Below are 21,125 nucleotides of genomic sequence, written 5' to 3' on the forward strand. Positions count from 1 at the left end.
ATTTGATAATGTTGATTGGACAAAGCTGTTTGAGATTCTGAAGGTGATCGGAATGAGATATCGAGAACGAAGAATTATCTATAATCTGTATAAAAATCAGTCTGCAGTGGTAAGAATCTGGGGCTTTGAAAAAGAAGCAGCAATCCAGAAAGAATTAGGCAAGGTAGCTATTTGTACCCCCCCCCTCCTTTTCAGTGTTCTTATAGAACAGGCAGTAAAGGAAATCAAAGAGAAATTTGGGAAGGGAATTATGAACCAAGGAGAGGATATCAAAATCCTGAGATTTTCTGAAGATATTATTTTATCTGAGACTGCAGAGAAGATCTGGAGAAATTGCTGATTGGTATGGACAGAGTCTTGGGTAAGGAGTACAAGATGAAAATAAATAAGTCCAAAACAAACGTAATGGAATGCAGTCGAACAAAGTGCTGTGATGCAGGAAATATTACAGTAGGAAATTAAGTCTTAAAGGAAGTAGATGAATATTTTTACTTGGGTAATAAAATAATTAACAATGGCAGAAATAAGAAGGACATAAAATGCAGACTAGCACAAGCAAAGAAGGCCTTTCTTAAGAAAAAGAAATTTGCTCACTTCGAACATTGACATAGGAATTTTAGAAAGATGTTTCTGTAGACTTTTGTCTGGAGTATGGCGTATGGAAATGAAACACGGACGATAACTAGCTCAGAAAGAAAGGGAATAGAAGCTTTTGAAATATGGTGTTACAGAAGAATGATGTTTAGATGGATAGATCGAATCATGGATGAAGAGATACTGGATCGAATTGATGAGAGGAGATCGATTTGGCTAAATATGACCAGAAGAAATATGACCAGAATGATAAGACACATCTTATGACACCCATGACTTTTGCAGTTGGTTTTTGAGGGAAGTGTAGGCAGTAAGAAAGGTAGGGGTAGACCAAGGTATGAATATAAATAGCAGATGTAGGATGCAGCTGTTACGTAGAAATGAAAAGGTTAGCACAGGATAGGGTGGCATGGAGGGCTGCATCAAACATTGTCTGTTGACTGATGACTCAAGCAACAACATGTTTTTCAGTGTTTAGTCTGCAAGCCTCTATGAATTTACTAAATGCTACTTCAATCCTGTATTTGTAACTAGCTGTGTGGCTTCAATTAGTTCTATTTCTCTTATCATTAAATCATTAGAAACTGACTCTATCCATCGCCATCTTGGTCTCTCTCTACTTCTCTTGCCCTCCATGACTGAGTTCATTATTCTCACCCATATCTTATCCTCCCCATTCTCCTCACGACTCCTTCACCAAAGCCAGTTTATGCGTACAGCTTCATCACTAGAGTTCATTCCTAACATAGCAACCTCCTCATTCAGACTACCCTCCTGCAATTGTTCCGATCTGTTTGTACCAGCGATCATTCTTGCTACTTTCATGTATGTTACTTCTAACTTATGAATAAGATATCCTAAGTCCAGCCAGCTTTCAGTCCAGTAAAGCAATGTTGGTCTGAAAACAGACCAGTATAAAGATAGTTTCGTGTGGGAACTGACTTCTTCTTTCAGAATACTGTTGTTCACAACTGCAAACTCACTGCATTAGCTTTACTGCACCACAGGGGTCTCTTCCCGCATCGCGCTCGCTTGTTTCTCTCCCTGTCCGCCTTCTGCGTGACGTCATGTGGTATGAAACAGCGGTCGCCCATCCTGCTGACACGTATTACCACTACAGTCTAAAATGGTCATAACTTATGAACTCTTCATGCAAATAATGTCCTGACAAGGTTATTGTAATCCTTATAAAATACTGGAGGAGGTCAAACAATTTATTTTGATGAGAAACTCGAGGATAATATTGAAATATTTATTTAACTTTAAGGAGTTACATTTTTTACCGCGGACTGTAGCATAAAATCGCTTCTAGAGGGCAGCCGGTTGGAAATAGGTATGTGCCATCGCGAACTTTTTTGTAGAGGATTCTATGCTCTACATTTCGTACGCTTACACTTGGAGTCTATCGTTGATGGTTCATGCAGCGTAAGCCAAGAAAGCAAGTGACCGACTGACTGTAAATCTCTTTCTACGTATTTACTGTATATCGCATCACGGATATATAGTAATTTTATAGTGGTTCACTACGTGAACAGTGTTCGTTTGTTCAGTATCTGAAGTAGAACCACTGTACTGATTAAAATGCAGTCAACATATTATGGAAACGTGTGTGGCGCTATAAATTGTCGGCACGTAAAAGAACTCCCGTGGGACAAAATTACGGCACCTCGAGTCTCAGAAAACCATAAATGTTAGTGAGACGTAACACAAATAACATTATTATTATTTCGCATATTATAAAGACAATAACGACAACAACCATCATAGCCATTTAGTTTGCTACTGTGATGGCATAACAATACTTCCTCGTCGGCAATGCTTGGTTATTGAAACACTTTGTAATAAACTCTTGAATATCTCCATTATTACAGCTCGTACGGTAAAAATGTGTCAGATATAAATGAATGAAAATCATATTTTCTATAATTATTGTTATGTGCTAATAGCCGGGCTGAGTAGCAACTCAAATGGTAGATCGCTGGCCTTCTTAGCCCAACTTGGCAGGTTCGATCCTGTCTCAGTCCGGTGGTGAAGGTGCTCAAAACATAGTTAGTGGGACGTAAAATCCAATAACATTAACATTATTATGTGCTAATAACTTATATTTCTGAATGTATTTCGAAGCTCGTGAAATAATACAGTATCCGTGATCCGATATACAGTAAATACGAAGAAAGAGACAAAAATGTCGTGCTGTCCAGTATTCGGGAGATAGTAGGTTCGAACCCCACTGTCGGCAGCCCTGAAGGTGGTTTTCCGTGGTTTCCCATTTTCACACCAGGCAAATGCTGGGGCTGTACCTTAATTAAGGCCACGGCCGCTTCCTTCCCACTCCTAGCCCTTCCCTGTCCCATCGTCACCATAAGACCTATGTGTGTCAGTGCGACGTAAAAGCAACTAGCAAAAAAAAAAAAAAAAAATGTCGTGCGAGAAGAGACCTGTTACTGGATCTCGGTTATTTCAAAACTGGGCCTCACACATCCCAGTCATGAGTGGTTAAAAAATATAGCCCAGTTTGAAATTTCGTTTGGTGTGTTAGTTCAAAATTTGGTGTGTTTCACGGTAAGACTGTATCCAGATGCAAAAAGGTGAAAACTCTTACTTCTATTATTAAGTCAAAATTTCCAGTATTCCATGACAAAATAATTTGTCTCTACGTAAAGACCAGGACATTTATTAGGATATGGCATTTTAATGCAAATAGTAAGGAGCTAGCACTGAGAAAATATGCCAATAAGAAGGCTAAGCTTTGGGCTGGTTCATCAAGTAATTAAGTCTCCTGACACGTACGTTTTAATAATTTAATATAATTCCATAAATATGTCGATATGATGCATATTTTCCTATGCCATTTAATCTAAATATTTACTTCATCAGGAAATAAATTAATTATTTTGAGTTGCATGGCAATATTTTATTTCTTATCGTATTATGTGTCATGTATTTAATAGATGATGTTCTACCTGCTCAGCATGTGACGAAATTTAATGCATTTTCACGTTTTTAAATCTATTGGAAGTGCCATTACTTATTGAATCGGACTAAACCAGACTATTATTTGATGAAAGATTGAGAAGATGTTTCACAGGCACGAGGATTCACAGGCTTGCTGTACTGCGACTGTGTTCCTTACTCGCTATTGTTCATACCGCGTGACATCAGAGCGCTCCAGCCAATGGAAGCTTCAACCGCCGGAGTAGCCTACCTTATATTCTAGTTACTTTGTTACTGCACTTTGATTCAATCTCACTTATAATACGGCCATCCTGGGAGAATGCGCGTCCTAAATACTTGAAACTATCTGCTTTTTCCAGATTTTTAATCCCAACCTGACATTTAATTCTCGTAGGTTTCGTAGCTACAGACATCACTTTAATCTTGGAAAGGCTAATTTTTATATTGCACCTATCTCAAAGTTCCAAAATATTAGACTGCTAGACTGCAGGCTTTTGGTACAATCTACCATTAAGACTAAGTGGTTGGCATAGGCCAACCTAAGTAAATCCCTCCCTGCCACTTTAGACCTTTCAGTGGATGATCTGTGTAAAATATTACAAACAAGGTTATAGATTACAGCCTTGTCTAAACCCCTGTTAGTACTTTGAACTAAGAACTCATTCTACCATTAATTCTCACTGCAGCCCAATTATCAACATGCCTTTTATTGCTTTCAATAATCTTCTCTTAATCCCATAGTCCCCCAGTACTGCAAATATCATCTCCCTTTGTACTCTGTCATATGCCTTCTCTAGATCTGCAAAAAGGTAACTCTTTGTCCGTTTTATAGCATTGATAACATACTGAAAATCTGAATAGCGGAGAATGGAGGTTTCACTCTATGTAGATCGTTCTGGGATGTTTCAAATGTTAGAATTTCATTGTCATGGTTGTGTATTAGCTAATTAGTACTCTTCTTATTTTAATAACGATGTATCTTATAAAAATTTTCAGCCATAATAGATATGCAAGTGTGATAACATTGTCACCAGCTTCTTGTCAAGATGACTGCTATTCAAATCCTAATTGATGCACGTGACCTTCTTGTGGTTTAGATTCCATATAATATTGAAAGCTTGCTAGTTCTTCTGGTTATTATTAGAGATAGGAAGTTTAGGTGCACAATTTGGATCAAAAAGGTGAAATAATTTAGTTTTAAAAGATGGAAAAAAAAAAAATGGTGTAAATTTAAAATATAAATTCTCATTACAAATTGTGCCAAGACCAATAACATTACATATTAGGACATATGTATTAAAAAGTCTGCCTAAAAACAGTCCCAGAACACAATGTTATGAATGTCGCACATCCGGGAGCTGTTATTTATGTATTTATTCTTTTCATCAGTGAAGTTCCACCCCGCTCACTAAGTAAGTACTTGTATGTTGAAAAGGAACGCACCACATCAGCAGACATAAATGGTGCATATTTTGTTTGTAGTCTGTAATGTAGATCCTTATTTGTTGCAAAATCCTCAACATTAGGGTTTATAGCTAAACTCTGCTCCACTTTCTGCTTTCCAGTACCCTCCAGTGCTTCCTTCCCATCTATCAGAACAGCCCATTGAGCATCTTTCTGAAGACACTAATCCTCCAATTTTGTAATGGTAGTTGTCAGGAACAAGTGGCCATGCACAGTAAAAAATTCTTCTTGCAATTTCCGTTTGGGTGCTAGTTCTTCTTCTTTTGTCACAGCTGAGGAATCATTCAGTAAAGCATCTAAGAAATTACATGTAGCCTTAAAATTGTTAAAGATAAATACTGCAGCCTTCAACCCAGTACCCCATCCAGTGAGAATTGAGGCTAGTGGAAGAGGAAGTCTTCTGTATCCTAACAGGAGCCTTTTTCATAATTTTATCAATGAAAGAGACAAATTGATTTGCATATGAATATTTATGCCAGGCTGAGTAGTTCAGGTGGTAGAGCACTGGGCTTTTGAACTCAAATTAGTATGTTCGATTCTGGCACAGTCCAGTGGTATTTGAAGGTACTAAAATATGTCAGCCTTGTGTTGGTAGATGTTTCATAAATTATTATTGAAATATCACAAACAATGCACTTCAGAACTGAATATCATATACACTAAACTGCTTAACAACATCACGCATTTTCCCAGTGTTCATTTTCTGTTTCGACATGCTGAATTTTGGAAACGAAAGAGAATGACAAAGACACCATGTGCTAGCCAAAGTGTACTCTGGACTGGAAAATTGCGGTGTCCCCCACTCCAGAAGTCAGTGATACCGTTTGGCGGGGTGTCTCGTTTGTCCTTTCCTTCCTGTTCAAAAGCTTTTGTGTAACTGTAGTGGGATAAAGCATAAATGGATTTGTGGATCTTTCATCTAAAGGGAGTTCACTGTGGCGCAAACTAACATGAAAGCTTTCACCTAACATGACTGCGCTGAAGCAAAAGTAATATGATGCCACCATGAAGACAGTAAATTTTAACAAAAACTTACAGAAAGTAGGAAATATGTCCATTAAAAAAGGTCAATTGGAGAAAAGCAGATTAAGCTGAAAACATTCAATTTCCTTCGTTTAATTTTCATGGGAATAAAATGTGGCAAAGGAACATGAACACGAGGTGGGGTGCTAAAGGGTGCTGACATCGGGTTTAAGGTGCAAAAAGGTGTTGGCATTGAGAAAAGGTGCAGAAGGGTGCAACAAAAACACAGTTAAGATGATTTATTTCATGTTTTCCTTGTAAGACAAGTCAATTTGAATATTTTAATAGCAAAATATTAATAAGGTGCTGCACATAAAATTCCTAGCTCTAGTTATTTAACAGTTTATAAAGAGAAGGATGAAATCAATTAGCAGTCAACCATTTTGAATTCTGAGTGACCTAATTGTGTTACAGGAGCATTTTTTATGTACCCTTACTGGTTTTGTACTTCGCCGGCCCAGTAGTCTTGGGGTAGCACACAAGGCCTAGTAGAAAAACAGGCCTTGGTGTGTGAGCGAGTGTATGAAGTCACATGATCAGCTTAGTCAAGGTTTAACAGCTGCACTTGAATCAATCGTATCATCATTTAGATAAGACTTTTGACAAAAAATCGTTTTTATTTTAATCAAATAATTAATACGATTCTTCATTTGTTCATGATCACAACATTCACATTTTAAAATTAAAATATTAGATAACAATTTGAATAATTAAATTTCTTTCTTTTAGTACACTTTTATACCACATGTTGGAAAATAAAAAAGAAACTTACCTATGTACCCCATTTTTCCACTGTCCCACTTGTTCCCTCAGTGTAGGAAATGACACTGGAACACATCAAATAGCGTCTGACCCCAGGTTAGGGGCAGCTGCAAAAGGTGTCTGTACTCTATGTTAGGAGCGGCCTGATCACCTGACTAGAAGTTCAGAAGAGGTGATTGATTTTGTGGAGAAGGAGAATGCAGCTATGCTGGGATTGAGTGAGGTTAAGTGGAGAGGAAAAGGAATGAAGAAATCGAAGAGGTGATACACTCTCTACTGGAGTGGATGACATAAGACAAAAAATGGAGAGGGGATAATAACAAACATGATGTTAGATGAGTATGTAGATAAAATGGATTACATAAGTGATATAACCATCAAGGTACAGATAGGGACAGAGAAAGGAATAAAGGATTTCATCCAGGTGTATGCACCCCAGAATGGATGCAAAGAGGATGATATGGACAAGTTCCTAGAGACACGGGAGAATGAAATAAAAGATGTGGGAGTTACTGTTATGGGAGACTTTAATGCAGTGGAGGGATGTGACAGAAAAGGAATGGAAGGATTAATTGGACCTTTTGGATATGGAAAGAGGCACAAAGAGGGAGAGAATTTTGGATTTTTGTGTGAGAAATGGGTAAGTGTGGAAAATCCTTGTTCCAGGAAGAATAATAGAAAGATTACTAGACATGGATGGAGAAACAGATGTACAAAGACAGTAGTTGATTACTTTTTGGTGAAAAGAGCAAATCGTAGACAGTTGTTAGATGTAACAGCCTTGCCAGTAGCTTTTGATGGAGAGCATAGAGTAGTGGTAGTGAAAATAAAAGGAGTGAGAGAAGAAAATAAAAGTATAAAAATTAAAAGATATCATCATTTTCGTTTCCCCTTGTCCAGCTCATGCCAGGTCGGGGTGTTGATGGCACTTCTCTACCGTTGTGTCTCCTCCCACCACTCCTCTTCAGTAATTGTATTCCAGTCCAGTCTTCTTTTTCTTATACTGTTCTTCACAGAGTCCATCCATCTTGCTATGGCCCTTGCCCTCTTTCCTTCTATCCTAGCCTCCAACACTTGTTTTAGTATTCTTCCCTCGGGCGAGTTGGCCGTGCGCGTAGAGGCGCGCGGCTGTGTGCTTGCATCCGGGAGATAGTAGGTTCGAATCCCACTATCGGCAGCCCTGAAAATGGTTTTCTGTGGTTTCCCATTTTCACACCAGGCAAATGCTGGGGCTGTACCTTAATTAAGGCCACGGCCGCTTCCTTCCAACTCCTAGGCCTTTCCTATCCCATCGTCGCCATAAGACCTATCTGTGTCGGTGCGACGTAAAGCCCCTAGCAAAAAAAAAAAAGTATTCTTCCCTCCTCCATCCTCATAACATGTCGAGACCATCTCAGTTTTTTCTTCTCCATCCTGTCACTCAGTTTTTCTATCCCTATCTTTTTTTTTTACCTCAACATTGCTTATTGTGCCTCTGCTTGTCTTCCATATCATACTCCTTGGGAACTTCATTCCACTGGCCTGAATTTTACTCTCATTTCTTGCTGTCAAAGTCCAAGTTTCTGATGTATACGTTAATATACATGTATAGTGCATCTCGTACATTATCTCTTTACATTTTATAGGAACTTTTCTGTTCCACACCAGGTTCCTTACATTCTGGTAGAATGTATTTCCCGCTTGTACCCTTCTGATGATTTCCTTATCCAACCATGCATCTTGCAAGATTTCACTTTCCAAATATTTGAAGTATTCAACAACCTGAAGGTTTTGTCCCCAGATACTAATGGTTCCTTCTCCTTCTCTTTCTCTTTTTTTTTTCATCACCACTGTTTTGCTCTTCTCCACACTGATTTTCATACCATAGGCTATTTCTCAATATTGTCATTTAACCCCTCAGCGTCGCAGCCATTTAAATAGCTTCCTACCCCGCGGCCGGATGAGATTTCAACTACACGCGACTGAAATACATCGATTCACTTAAAGCGTTACTACAAGTATAAGAGTAGCTCGATTTTCACGAAATTTGGAATTCCTTATGACAGAACTATGTACATGCAGATAATTACATAATTGTTTCACATTTCCTTAGTAATTTAGTTCCGTGTGATAGAGTTCGAAGCACTCTTTGAGACAGGGACTCAAGTCACACTCCTGGCAGCAGTACACTGACGTCTTCTTTCCGCCGTGTTTTGAACACAGGATACAATGTCTCTGAGGTTTAGATTTCCAACTCTTGGGTGCTAAATTCCTGATAAAATGTCTTTCCTGCAACCTTGGAACTGTATTATCTGATGCGCGCTGGCCTTGAATATTTCGTTCCCCTCCCTCCCGAGCGTATTTTGTAAACAAACCTTTCACCAGCTGAACCCGATAAGGTAATTGCTCAATATTTGTCTCTGTGACCTGTGTGAGTATTATTAGAGAATTTAGCAATCAGAATTCACCGTTGAAAACTTCTCTTTGACCTGTATAATTATCTATAGTCTCTTACACGAAATTTCCAAGTACTGTTTCCTCCTCATCGTCACTCTCATCATTTACCACTGCTACATCACCTATTTCATTATCACTGCTGCTAATACTGTCACTACTACTTCCGACTAAACTTTCATCTGAATTATACAATATTTCAAGCACGTTTCTGTCAGTCAAACCACGGCTGAGCGCGGCGCGTCACACGGACCGATGAAGCTGCAGCAGGACGAAACTGAATGAGGGGAATAACATTCATGACGAAACAAACCAACTCGATACATATTTCAGATAATAGGTCCAGACAACGTCTTTCATACGAGATATATACCACGAACAACTGGTTCTCGTATCGTATGACAGAAAGCAGCACTAACTGATGCCTACACAGAGCACTCGTGGAGAGTTACGAAAATATTACAAGCTGAGAAATAAAGACAAATATAATAAATAAACCGCTCTCCCAATGTACAAATAGAGCAAAGAACATCACACGAAAAGACAAACTTCTCAGATCATCATTTCTTTATTTTATTCTGTGGGAAAGAATGAAGCAAACAGACTTTTAAAAAAGCAAGAGATTAGTGCTCAGACTTATTTGACAAATAATTATCCTTGCAAAAACAACTACATTATAACGAATTTTCAATTCTTATTTACAACACTGATAAACCCGACACTGTCTTCTTGGAAACAAAACAATTTGCATATCAGTAACTCCAAAACTCTTCGTGCTATAGCCGTAAATGTGAAACCATGTATGGGTCTATACCACGTATAGAGGTCGGCGGCTGCGGAAGAAAAGAGGGTCTATACCACGTATAGAGGTTGGCGCTGAGGGGTTAAAGCCTTTAGTTGGATTTACACTTCTGTACTGTCTCCCCATATCACTATGTCATCTGCAAACAATAATATTTTCATATCCCCTCCATATCTTGCCTTTGTTTCCTTTAGAATTTCATCTATAACCATTATAAACATAAGTGCAGACAATAAACTTCCCTGTCTTAGTCCAGTTTGGTTTCTAAGCCAATCTGTTCTCCCCACTGGAGTCTGGACAAAACTGAAACAATTCTTATACATTGCTTTCACTAATTCCCTTGATTGCCTTCCACATCCTTCTCTTTCCAGGATTTCCCCACACCTTTTCTCTATTAACACTATTGTATGCCTTCTCTACATCAAGGAATATCATCACCAGATCATTTCCATATTCCCACTGTTTTTCCATCAGTAATCTCGTGGTAAATATAGGGGTGTATCGTCCTGCCCTGTCAAAATCCATACTGCTCTTCTTCTGAATTTCTTTCCATCTTTCCTCTCATCCTCCTTTCTATTATTCTCTCCAATATTTTTACCTTGTGACAACATTGTCACATACCTTCCTATCACCTTTTTTAAATGCTGGTATTATTACATCTTTACACCCAGTCATCAGGTACTTGCTTTTTCCTCCATATACCGTACACCTCAGCAGCCCATATAACCAATGAACACCGATAGGTCCTGCTTCCTTTATCATTTCCACACATATCTTATCCATCCCTGTTGTTTTTCCTGTTTTCATTTGTTTAACAGTCATTTCCACCTCTGCCATTGCAATATCATTCTCCATTTCGGGATCATCCTCATTTACACAACACTCTCTTCTGCATCATTTCTCACATTCACGAGTTTATCAAAATAATCTTTCCCCCTATTCTTTATCACCTCTGGGTCTGTTATTACATTTTTACTCTCTTCCTTCACTTGTTTGTGTAGATAATTTCTCTTATTTGTTATCAATACGTACAGCATCCCTTTCCCACCATTTACTACATTTTTACATTTACTTTTAAATTTTCTGATACTTTATCTTACTTCCTTTTTTCCCATTTCTGTTCCATTCTTGCCATGCTTTCTTCTTTTGTTTAACAACCTCCTTCACCTTTTCATACCATCAAGGTGTTTCCTTTTCTTTCATTCTCGACTAAGTTCTGCCACAAATTTTCTCTGCGCAGCTTACAAACGTGTTTTTAAATTTGGTCCATTCTTCTTCTACATTTTGTATTTTTGATACAGGAATGTGCCATTTTAGTTCCTCCTGAAATTTCTCCTGATTTCTTTTATCTTTTAATTTCCATACTTTTATTTTCCTCTGACTTATTTCTTTTACTCTCATAATTTTATCTATTTTCAATTTTGCCACCACTACTCTGTGGTCTCCATCAAATGCCTCATCTGGTAGTGCTGTTACATCCATTAGCCGTTTACGGTTTATTTTCTCCACCAAAATGTAATCAATAATTTTTTTGTTCTCCTTTCACCCCAGCATTATCAAGTGATCTTTCTACTATTCTTCTTCTAAACCAAGTGTTACCCACAATCATTCCATTTCTCTCACAAAAATCAATCAACTTATCTCCCTCACTGTTTCTTTCTCCATATCCAAATAGAGCAATCACTTCTTTACCAATTCTGTCATTTCCAACCTGCGCATTGATGTCTCCCATGACTATTTCTTCCACATCGATGGTTACTTCCTAGAGTTTCTCCAAGAATTCCTCTATATTTTCCTCACTGTTTCCAGTTTGGGGTGCATAATTTTGGATGAAATCTTTCACTATTTCTTCCGTCCTCAGTCGTACTCTGATTATTCTATCACTAACGTAGTCTACCCTATCCACATTTTCATCCAGGATTTTGTTAACAATCACTCTTACTCCATTCTTTGCCTCACCTCCTCCACTCCAGTGTAAGATGTACCCTCTACTCATCCTCTTCACTCCCTTTCCCCTCTACTTGACCTCACTCAGTCCCATCATTACAACATTCTCTATCTCCATAAAACCAATCGACTCTTCCAATTTTCCTATCAGGGTCATGACATTTATTATTCCCATCTTCATAATATTAAATGATGGTTGCCCACTTATCACAGCTCCCCCAGCACAAGAACTGCGTGTCGCTTTTGGCAGGTTCACCCTAACATTTTCCGAGGCTGATAATTACTACCACTCATTTTTCGATATTGTTACGATGGGTTTGCCACTCCCAAAGGATTTTAGAGCTACTGCCAGAAATTATTCAGGCCGTCCCTTATATGGGGAACAGGTGCCCTTTCAACCACCCCTAATGTGAGAAGCAAACGCTGCAGTTGAATCGAGTACTCGTACTGTTTCCCAAGTACTCTTCCGCAGTCTCCACCATTCTGAAGTTCATCCTCTCTGCTGTAGATTCCGTTGAGGTCTTTGCTCGTAACCCTGAGCTGGGATCCTTATCAGATCCTACATACCAGGTCAGTGTGCTCGGGGACTCGCATAGGCAGGGGCGCCACTGCCTGGGCAGGGCTTCCTCCAAGGAGGGTCCCTACCTGCTACCTGTGGAAATTAAAAGATATGAAAGTTAAAGAAAAATCCCAAAATGAATTGAAACAACACGTACCCAGAACTGAGGTGGAGAGGTTCGGAGTGGAATGGGACCATTTTAATAAGGCGTTTGTAAGCAGTGCAGAGAGTGCTTGCGGCAGAATAACTGAAAGAGTGAAAGATTAAGAGATGCCATTGTTGAATGAGAGGGTAAAGGAAGCTGTGAAAAATAAGAAGAAAGTATGGCAATTATGGAAATAGGGGTAAAATGGCAGAAAGTAGAAGAAAGTATCTGGAAATAAGGAAAAGGTGCAAGAAAGTAGTAAGTGAAAAAAGAAGAAAAGCAGGAAAAGATATACACGAGAGTTGGAAGACTACGTGTATAGCAGTAAAAGGGTGCTATATCGACTTGGAATATACTTAAAGCAGGTGAAAGGGAAAGGAGCGGCAACCCCCTGTGGGTGGGGGACGCAGACGAAGAATTCACCCACGGTATCTCCTGCCTGTCGTAAGAGGCGACTAAAAGGGGCGACCAAGGGATGATCAAATTAGAACCATGAAACTGCTTGTGATTAGTAGGGAGCGGATTTTTATGTAATTACATTTTTTTTGCGTAAGTTTTAACGCAAGTTACGAAGTTCATTATTCCTATTGTGCATCCCCAAGTGTAAAAACTGAATCTTATTTCACATAAAAACACATATTTTCACATTTTTAAAATGTAAATACATATTTTAAGAAAATCTGTAATAAGCACATAAATCGGCAATATTTGTTGATCAATAAAATTTAAAATGCTTCTGTGTTATGAAACAATGCTCATATTTTCATTTTACAATTACGGTATTGTTTTTAACGGTGTATTTATCATCATGTATCTGAATGTTTCGGCTATTTATGGACTTCCCTCCATAAGTTCTAAAACTTGCTGGTCACTGGCTACGTCGTTACATTTAGACAGCGATTTGATTTGCTGTACAAGATGTTTCCTTGCATGATGTCATTCCAACCCTTTATGAGTCAGCCCTCTTGGGTTTTGTTTATAGAATATCAGCGAAAGGCAATCACGGAGAGATAAGGTGACGTAATTCCGTTACGACGTGGGAGACCCGGAAGAATATTGCCCCACCATTAGGTAGTGGAATTTCATCACTCCTAAGAGTAAGGTTAGCTGTTCAGTTCCATATATCATTCCCGTGGTTGTGTGATTTTGTATGGATTTATGAGAAATATTTCCTTCAGTGTCCGCTGCTATTCTTGTTATTGAAACAGTGATTCACCGTAAATGCGTGTCGTAACCTGCGAAATAATGCCAAAAGAGAAGTCGAGTACAAGGTCGCGTCTTCAACAATATGTAGTGGAATTTAAAAGCATTTTCACTACCGATGGAAAAGTATTATTTTGCCAACCGTGTGGTAAAACAATACGTGCAGATCAACGTTCTCAAGTAATCCAGCATTTGTCTGGAAATAAGCATACTGCGGCTGCTTCGCGTGTGCGTTCGCGACAATTACTAATAGGTGAACCAGTTACTTCAAATGCAGGCCCGTCTAAATATTCCCAATATTATTTAGATGTGTGCAGAGCATATGTTTGCGCGACATTCCTCTTGGTAAAATAAATACTCCGTGACTGAGAAATTTTCTAACAAAGTACATTAATTTTCAGCCTCCAGACGAATCTACATTAAGGAAAAACTATCTCCCAAAATGTTACGAAGAAACTTCACAGAGAATTTGGGTAGTATGTGATAGCGAAAAACTGTGGGTGAGCATTGACGAAACCACTGATTCAAGTGGCAGAAAAGTAGGAAATGTTGTAGTTGGTGTGTTGAAGAATGACAAAACTGCTTGCGAACATTCTTATTTGCTAGCGTGTAAAGAAATGCTTGCTGCAAACCATGTCACTGTAGCTAGGTAATTCAATGAAGCCATGCACTTACTTTGGCCAAAAGGTATAAAATACGACCATGTATTGCTTTTCCTTACTGATAGTGCAGCTTACACGAAAAAGGCAGCTGAAGGCCTTTCTGTGAGCTTTCCGAAAATGATACACATAACTTGCATTGTTCATGCTCTACACAGGTTATGTGAAACTGTGCGGGCTCAGTATCCTCAAGTGGATAAATTAGTGTCTAATGGCAAAAAAGTCTTCGTAAAAGCACCCTCAAGAATCGATCTCTTTAAAGAGAAAGCCCGGATCTTTCGCTTCCTCTTCTGCCTATTGTTAAGCGGTGGGGTACGTGGCTTAGAGCTGTGGTATACTACGCAGACAATTTTGAAAGTTTTGCATCCGTTGTGAACGTGCTAGATAAAAACAACACGTCGTCAATTGAGATTCTTCAAGAGATACTAAAAGACAGCTCTTTGAAAAATGATTTGGCGTTTATATCTGCCAATCTAAGCTTCTTGTGTAAAACTATAGACATACTTGAAAAATCTTGATTTATGAATTTCATTTTCCGTATTGACATTTACCAATCGTCATAAAAGGAAAGAAAAATTCCACCCAATCAATACATTTATTTTCTTGTAAAGTATTACAATCTAGGACCGGTTTCGACCCTTCATAGGTCATCCTCAGCTATATCAGAATCACTTTTGCATTTCTATCTTATACCTCTGAAAGACCTTCATGATATATTGTTTCATAATTTTCAGTGAAAACTTATCTTAAAAACTTACAAATTTCTAAGCGTTGTGTTAAAATTAAAAATTAAAATTACAAAACTTTGTCTATTATATACATGCCCTTGGGCTGACAGAATGCATCCTTGGGTTGATTAAGCATCTATCTTAGGTATTGTTGCTTATTCTGTTAAATCGAATCCCTTTTATACTTATGTACAATCGTGAATAGACTATCAGTAAAATTTGATAAATAATTATAATTATGATAATTATAATTATAATGAAATATCATATTACATCTTTATACCATATTGCTGGAGTGATATTATTTTAGGCAGAATATAATTGCGTGTTGACCTCTATCAAATATTTTTACATAAACAAACTAATATATTTTAAAGTCTAATCATTGTACTTTAAAGTCTAAAATACTTATTGCTTTGGATCTTGCGTTGTTATGTGGTAAAATATTGTAACAATTTGTCTTATATAACATCAGATATTGATAATATTTAAATATGCCGTGTATGGTTGGCTTTTAAGTCTAATGATTAAATGTCAGTTCCTTCTTGCAAGGCCAAGAAACTCTCATTTCAAACATCCAGCAACTTTACCAGCCTCAAAAAAAAAAAAAAAAGGGAAAGGAACCACCACATTCTTACGGCATTTGATGGGAGAAAACCCCAGAAGTTAGGCCAGAACTGAATCACACATATATTCCATAATTTAACACGTATCAAGCTCATATTGATCCATTTCACAATTATAGGAAAGTGCTGTTATTTACAAATGGAACCTATAAAGACCAACATTCGACATATATATTTTAAAAAAAGGCAAATTATGGAAATATAACGCAATAATCAAGACCAACACGTTTCAGTGTCACTAATACACTGACTATATTACTAGACATTCAAGTGTTTTTAAAAAACTTCTGTAGTAAATGATAAGCATTCTATTTAATAGACATTTATGTTTTATACAATACATAATCAACATAATATGAAACTTGTAATTTTATGCAAGAAGGAACTGACATTTAATCATTAGACTTAAAAGCCAACCATACACGGCATATTTAAATATTATCAATATCTGATGTTATATAAGACAAATTGTTACAATATTTTACCACATAACAACGCAAGATCCAAAGCAATAAGTATTTTAGACTTTAAAGTACAATGATTAGACTTTAAAATATATTAGTTTGTTTATGTAAAAATATTTTATAGAGGTCAACACGCATTTATATTCTGCCTAAAATAATATCACTCCAGCAATATGGTATAAAGATGTAATATGATATTTTATTATAATTATCATAATTATAATTATTTATCAAATTTTACTGATAGTATATTCACGACTGTACACAAGTATAAAAGGGATTCGATTCAACAGAATAAGCAACAGTACCTAAGATAGATGCTTAATCAACCCAAGGATGCATTCTGTCAGCCCAAGGGCATGTATATAATAGACAAAGTTTTGTAATTTTAATTTTTAATTTTAACACAACGCTTAGAAATTTGTATGTTTTTAAGATAAGTTTTCACTGAAAATTATGAAACAATATATCATGAAGGTCTTTCAGAGGTATAAGATAGAAATGCAAAAGTGATTCTGATATAGCTGAGGATGACCTATGAAGGGTCGAAACCGGTCTTAGATTGTAATACTTTACAAGAAAATAAATGTATTGATTGGGTGGAATTTTTCTTTCCTTTTATGACGATACTTGAAAAAATCCACTAACCTGTTGTCCGAAACAGTGAAGAAAGTGCGTGGTGTTGAAAATAAATTAGATTCACTCCCGGCTTCGCAGGTACAGGGACTGTTAAAGGTCAAATATCAAAATTTGTTCAGGAAAAACAGAGGATTTCAAACAATGTGCCAAATTTCTAATGTATTAGAGGGTGTTCATGTTGGCGAAATTGATGGCGTTATTGTTGGTGACATTCCTCTCTTTGACTATGCTCGCCTGACTTCCTGTGATGTGGAGCGATCGTTTTCGCAGTATGAGGCGTTCTTTAGAGATAATCGGCATGCATTTGTGATGGACAATTTGGAGATGACCTTTGTTGTTCACTGCAATTCTGAGACGACTACTAGCAACTAATATTCCAGCATGTGATGGGTGAGTACGAACTGGTACTATTTTTTCAAAGATGATATGTTGCTTTTGCCATATTTAAACAAAACATTACCTTCAAAAAAATAACCATTCATAATATCTACTCTGGCATATAAAAAATTAATATACCATACAGCACGTTTCCATACACAGACACCATTTTGCCTTAAGGAGCACGTTTGGTAACACCATATTCTAATACAAAACATCATATTTATTTCTTGAGCGCGAGTAGTTATGTGATATTTAAAGGAAAATAATTTCAATTTTTCGTCATATTTCTAAAGTTTTTCAGCACATAAAAAGTAAATATTTTTCACATTTTTAGCACATAAAATTCCGCTCCCTAGTGATTAGTACCACCATGTGGGGAACACCACGGGTTTCTTTTACTTGTGTGTAGTGCCACTATGTTCAGTACCAAATAGGTTTGTGATTAATAGCAAATGAGAGCGCGATGGCTTTTACAGTACCTGTGATTAGTAGCACTCTATGAGCGACACCATGGGATGACGGAACCCATGGTTCTGGCTTGCCTATGATTAGTACCCACTATATGAGGAACACCACGGGATAGTATGAGTCCCTGTGGTTAGTACACTTATGTGATGAACACCATAGGTTTGCGTTGCCTGTAAATGGTGCCGCAGTGTGCGAAACACTGAAGGTTCTGTAATAAATGTGCGAATTTCATTACCTGTGAGTGGTAATATAATGTGTGGAATACTGCGAGTCTACGCTACTCTTGATTAGTACTGCAACATGACAACTACCATGGTTCTACTTTTCTAGCGATAAGTACCATTGTGAGGGGCCGCTGACTTGAATTTTGGACCTCTTTCGACTACAAGTATAATCGATTCAGTATTGTGCTATAGAAGCAGTTCCTTGGTCAGTAATACTATTGTTCTATGTCTGCTTCTGTGCATGTGAGGCACTGTGAATTGGTTCCACTGATCATTTTAAATTCATATCCATCCATTCATTCTTCGTCCTCACGTTTTGAATTGTGATCAGTGGATGTTTTTTGGACTTTTATTTTGCCATTTCATTTCGTCTCATTTCATACCATTAGGGGCCGATGACCTCGATGTTAGGCCCCTTTAAACAACAAGCACCATCATCAGCAGAAGGAGCGGCAGACCTCGTCATCCGTTTTATGAGGGATAGTGGCCTGTTTCATCGTCTTTGAAAGTGAATTTTCTGTTTGTTTGAAGTTGTATTTTATTGTTAACTACGTTGTTATTCTATTGACACGGTTTTAGTCTTTGAGTATTTTAATGTGTTTTTTTTTTTTTTTTTTTACTTTTAATTTGCATTAAATATATGATTTCACTTCAAAGACAATGCCTTATTTCATTTTATGATATTTTAAATCAATTTTATAAGGAAATAAGGCTTTGCGAATAAGATCCACTGATTACTTTAAATTTATATAAATTTTTCATGATAATTTTTAAAATTATTGTCACTGGATAAATTTTAAAATTTCAATTATCATTACATTTCGTTTCATCTCGTACTATTAGTGGCTGATGACCTAGATGTCAAGCCCCTTTAAACAAGCATCGTCATCATCATCATCATCAACCTGATAGCTACATTACCGAAACTGCACATTCACTTTAAGTAAATAAATAAGTGCATAATTTTATTAATAGCTTATTTGCTTATGCCTCCCACATTTACTCTATTTTTTTCTATCATAACTCTTTGTTTTCATGAGAAATTTGTATTACAAGATATTAGAATCATTCCGTATTTACGGTTTTCACTTTACAAAGGAAAAATTAAAAGTATCCTCCTAATTCAATACAAATCATAATTCCATCACTACATGGAGCAATAAAATTCATATGTTTCGACTCGTTTGAGCCATCTTCAGTGAAATAAGGGGGGTCAAAGTAATCTACATAATACAAGCTAAAAATGTGCTAAGAACATAATGAAGGAACAAAAGAAAAAAGAAAAGAGACAGGACGGAAATAAAAACAATAACAATATACAATATTTACATCACTAGATGGAGCAATAAATAACTAGCTGATACAAATTCAGTGAAAAAAGGGTTAATGTAAAACATAATTAAATCCAAAAAGTGTGCTAAAATTAAGAAGAAAAGAAAAGAAATCATACAGACAGAAATGAAATAATAAGTGCTAATGGTGAAGTTGCAGACCTCTTAGTCTAAAAATTTTAGTTTGATAAACAATTCAAAACCAGACAAAATCACTGTTGAAAATTCAGGCCGACAGTCTGCCTATGTAGAAACACCATCTCCACGAATGGTTAGGAGGGGAGCAAAACAGCTTGAGAAACCAAGTTTGAGAGGAGACAATGTGCCAGGCGAAATGTATGTCATAAGTGATGGAAAAAACGCCGATCAATTTAAAGTTTTAGAATAGCAGCATTCTCAGTTTCTTCTCATTTTAGCTGTCCCGTCCTCAAAGATTGTTTTCAATGTTCGCCAAGTGTATTTGCCTAATTTTAAATGGTCAGGAGAGCAGCGACAAAATTGAGAAGCTGTGTTAGAGAAGTAACAGGTGTATGGTGAATTTTATTGCTCCATCTAATGACGGAATTATGATTTGTATTGAATTATTAGGATACTTTTAATTTTTTCCTTTGTAAAGAGAAATTTGTATTTGTGATCTCAATAAAGCAAATTCATTATGTAGAGGTACTGTGAAGACATTCTATTTCCTTCTAGGAACTTAATAAAGCTTTAGCCCTGAAGGAAGAATTAGTTGCTCAGCTTCAGGTAAACACAGAAAATATCTCAGTACTGAAGGAAGACTCCCAGAACAACAGTCTGAAAGGACAGCTAGTTGCCTTGCAGAAAGAGAGAGAGAATCTCGTAAAATTGCTGGCTGATAAACCAAGTTCAACTGCAGCTTCAAAGTAAGTAAGCAATGCATTCTTTTTTGTTATATAGTCTGTTCTTGTATGCAGTTGATTAGGGACTTGTGTATTGCCAAGTTTCTCTTTACTGTCACGCAGCTGATGATGGTGCCGTAATTAGCACCGAAACTAGTACTGCAATTAAAGATATGTTGTAAAACATCTGACAACATTGTTTTTGTATTGAAAAAGGTGGAACCTGTAAGATTTTATAAGTATTTGTAATCCCAGTTCAATACGGGTAAATCAAGATGAAGTTTCTTACGTTAAATTGCACAAAATGTTCGTTGACTTAAAATATTCTAATATGGTCTTTAGTGAAATAATATTGATATGAAGATGCCACTGTTTATTTGCAATGTGTCATGGTGGATGCCGGTCAAAAGGTGCTGGAAGTAGTACAGTTGGTTGAAATGCTGTCACTCTTGTGTATGACAATGTACATTATTTTGATTGTCGATATGGAACCTGTTTTTGTTATACTAGTTGAAATTGTAAAACCTTTTGTAAAGTAGTTGCCACAATCTAAAAAGAAAGAGAGAGAATGCGGAAGATGATAGTACAAATTGCTGCGGTAACTAATGTCATGATAAAATACGGTGTATAATTGAAGACAAAGACTTACGTCATGTCTTCCAGCCCCCGGTGTTAATGTTGTTAGGTGAAGTGGTCGTCTGAGCAAGTGAGAGTTATTGCCTGCCTTGATCTCTTACCCTACCGAGCTCGATAGCTTCAGTCGCTTAAGTGCGGCCAGTATCCAGTATCAAATAAAAAATGAGATGTATGGCTCTAATTTTTGATTCGATTTTTGATATGCTCTATTGGTGGAAAAAT

The 21,125-nt window shown here is 37.1% G+C and overlaps 1 protein-coding gene across 1 annotated transcript in view; it reads left to right on the forward strand.

The window, feature by feature from the left end:
- The window catches only part of Klp3A (kinesin-like protein 3A), a 343,005-nt gene that overhangs the window by 178,444 nt on the left and 143,436 nt on the right, over window positions 1-21,125 (forward strand). The window contains exon 12 of the mRNA XM_067139235.2: window positions 20,101-20,291. Within this exon, the coding sequence (XP_066995336.2) occupies window positions 20,101-20,291 (191 nt within the window). The remainder of the gene's footprint in view (window positions 1-20,100; window positions 20,292-21,125) is intronic.

Source organism: Anabrus simplex, chromosome 2 (assembly GCF_040414725.1).
Source record: "Anabrus simplex isolate iqAnaSimp1 chromosome 2, ASM4041472v1, whole genome shotgun sequence".
Taxonomy (NCBI): Eukaryota; Metazoa; Arthropoda; class Insecta; order Orthoptera; family Tettigoniidae; genus Anabrus; species Anabrus simplex.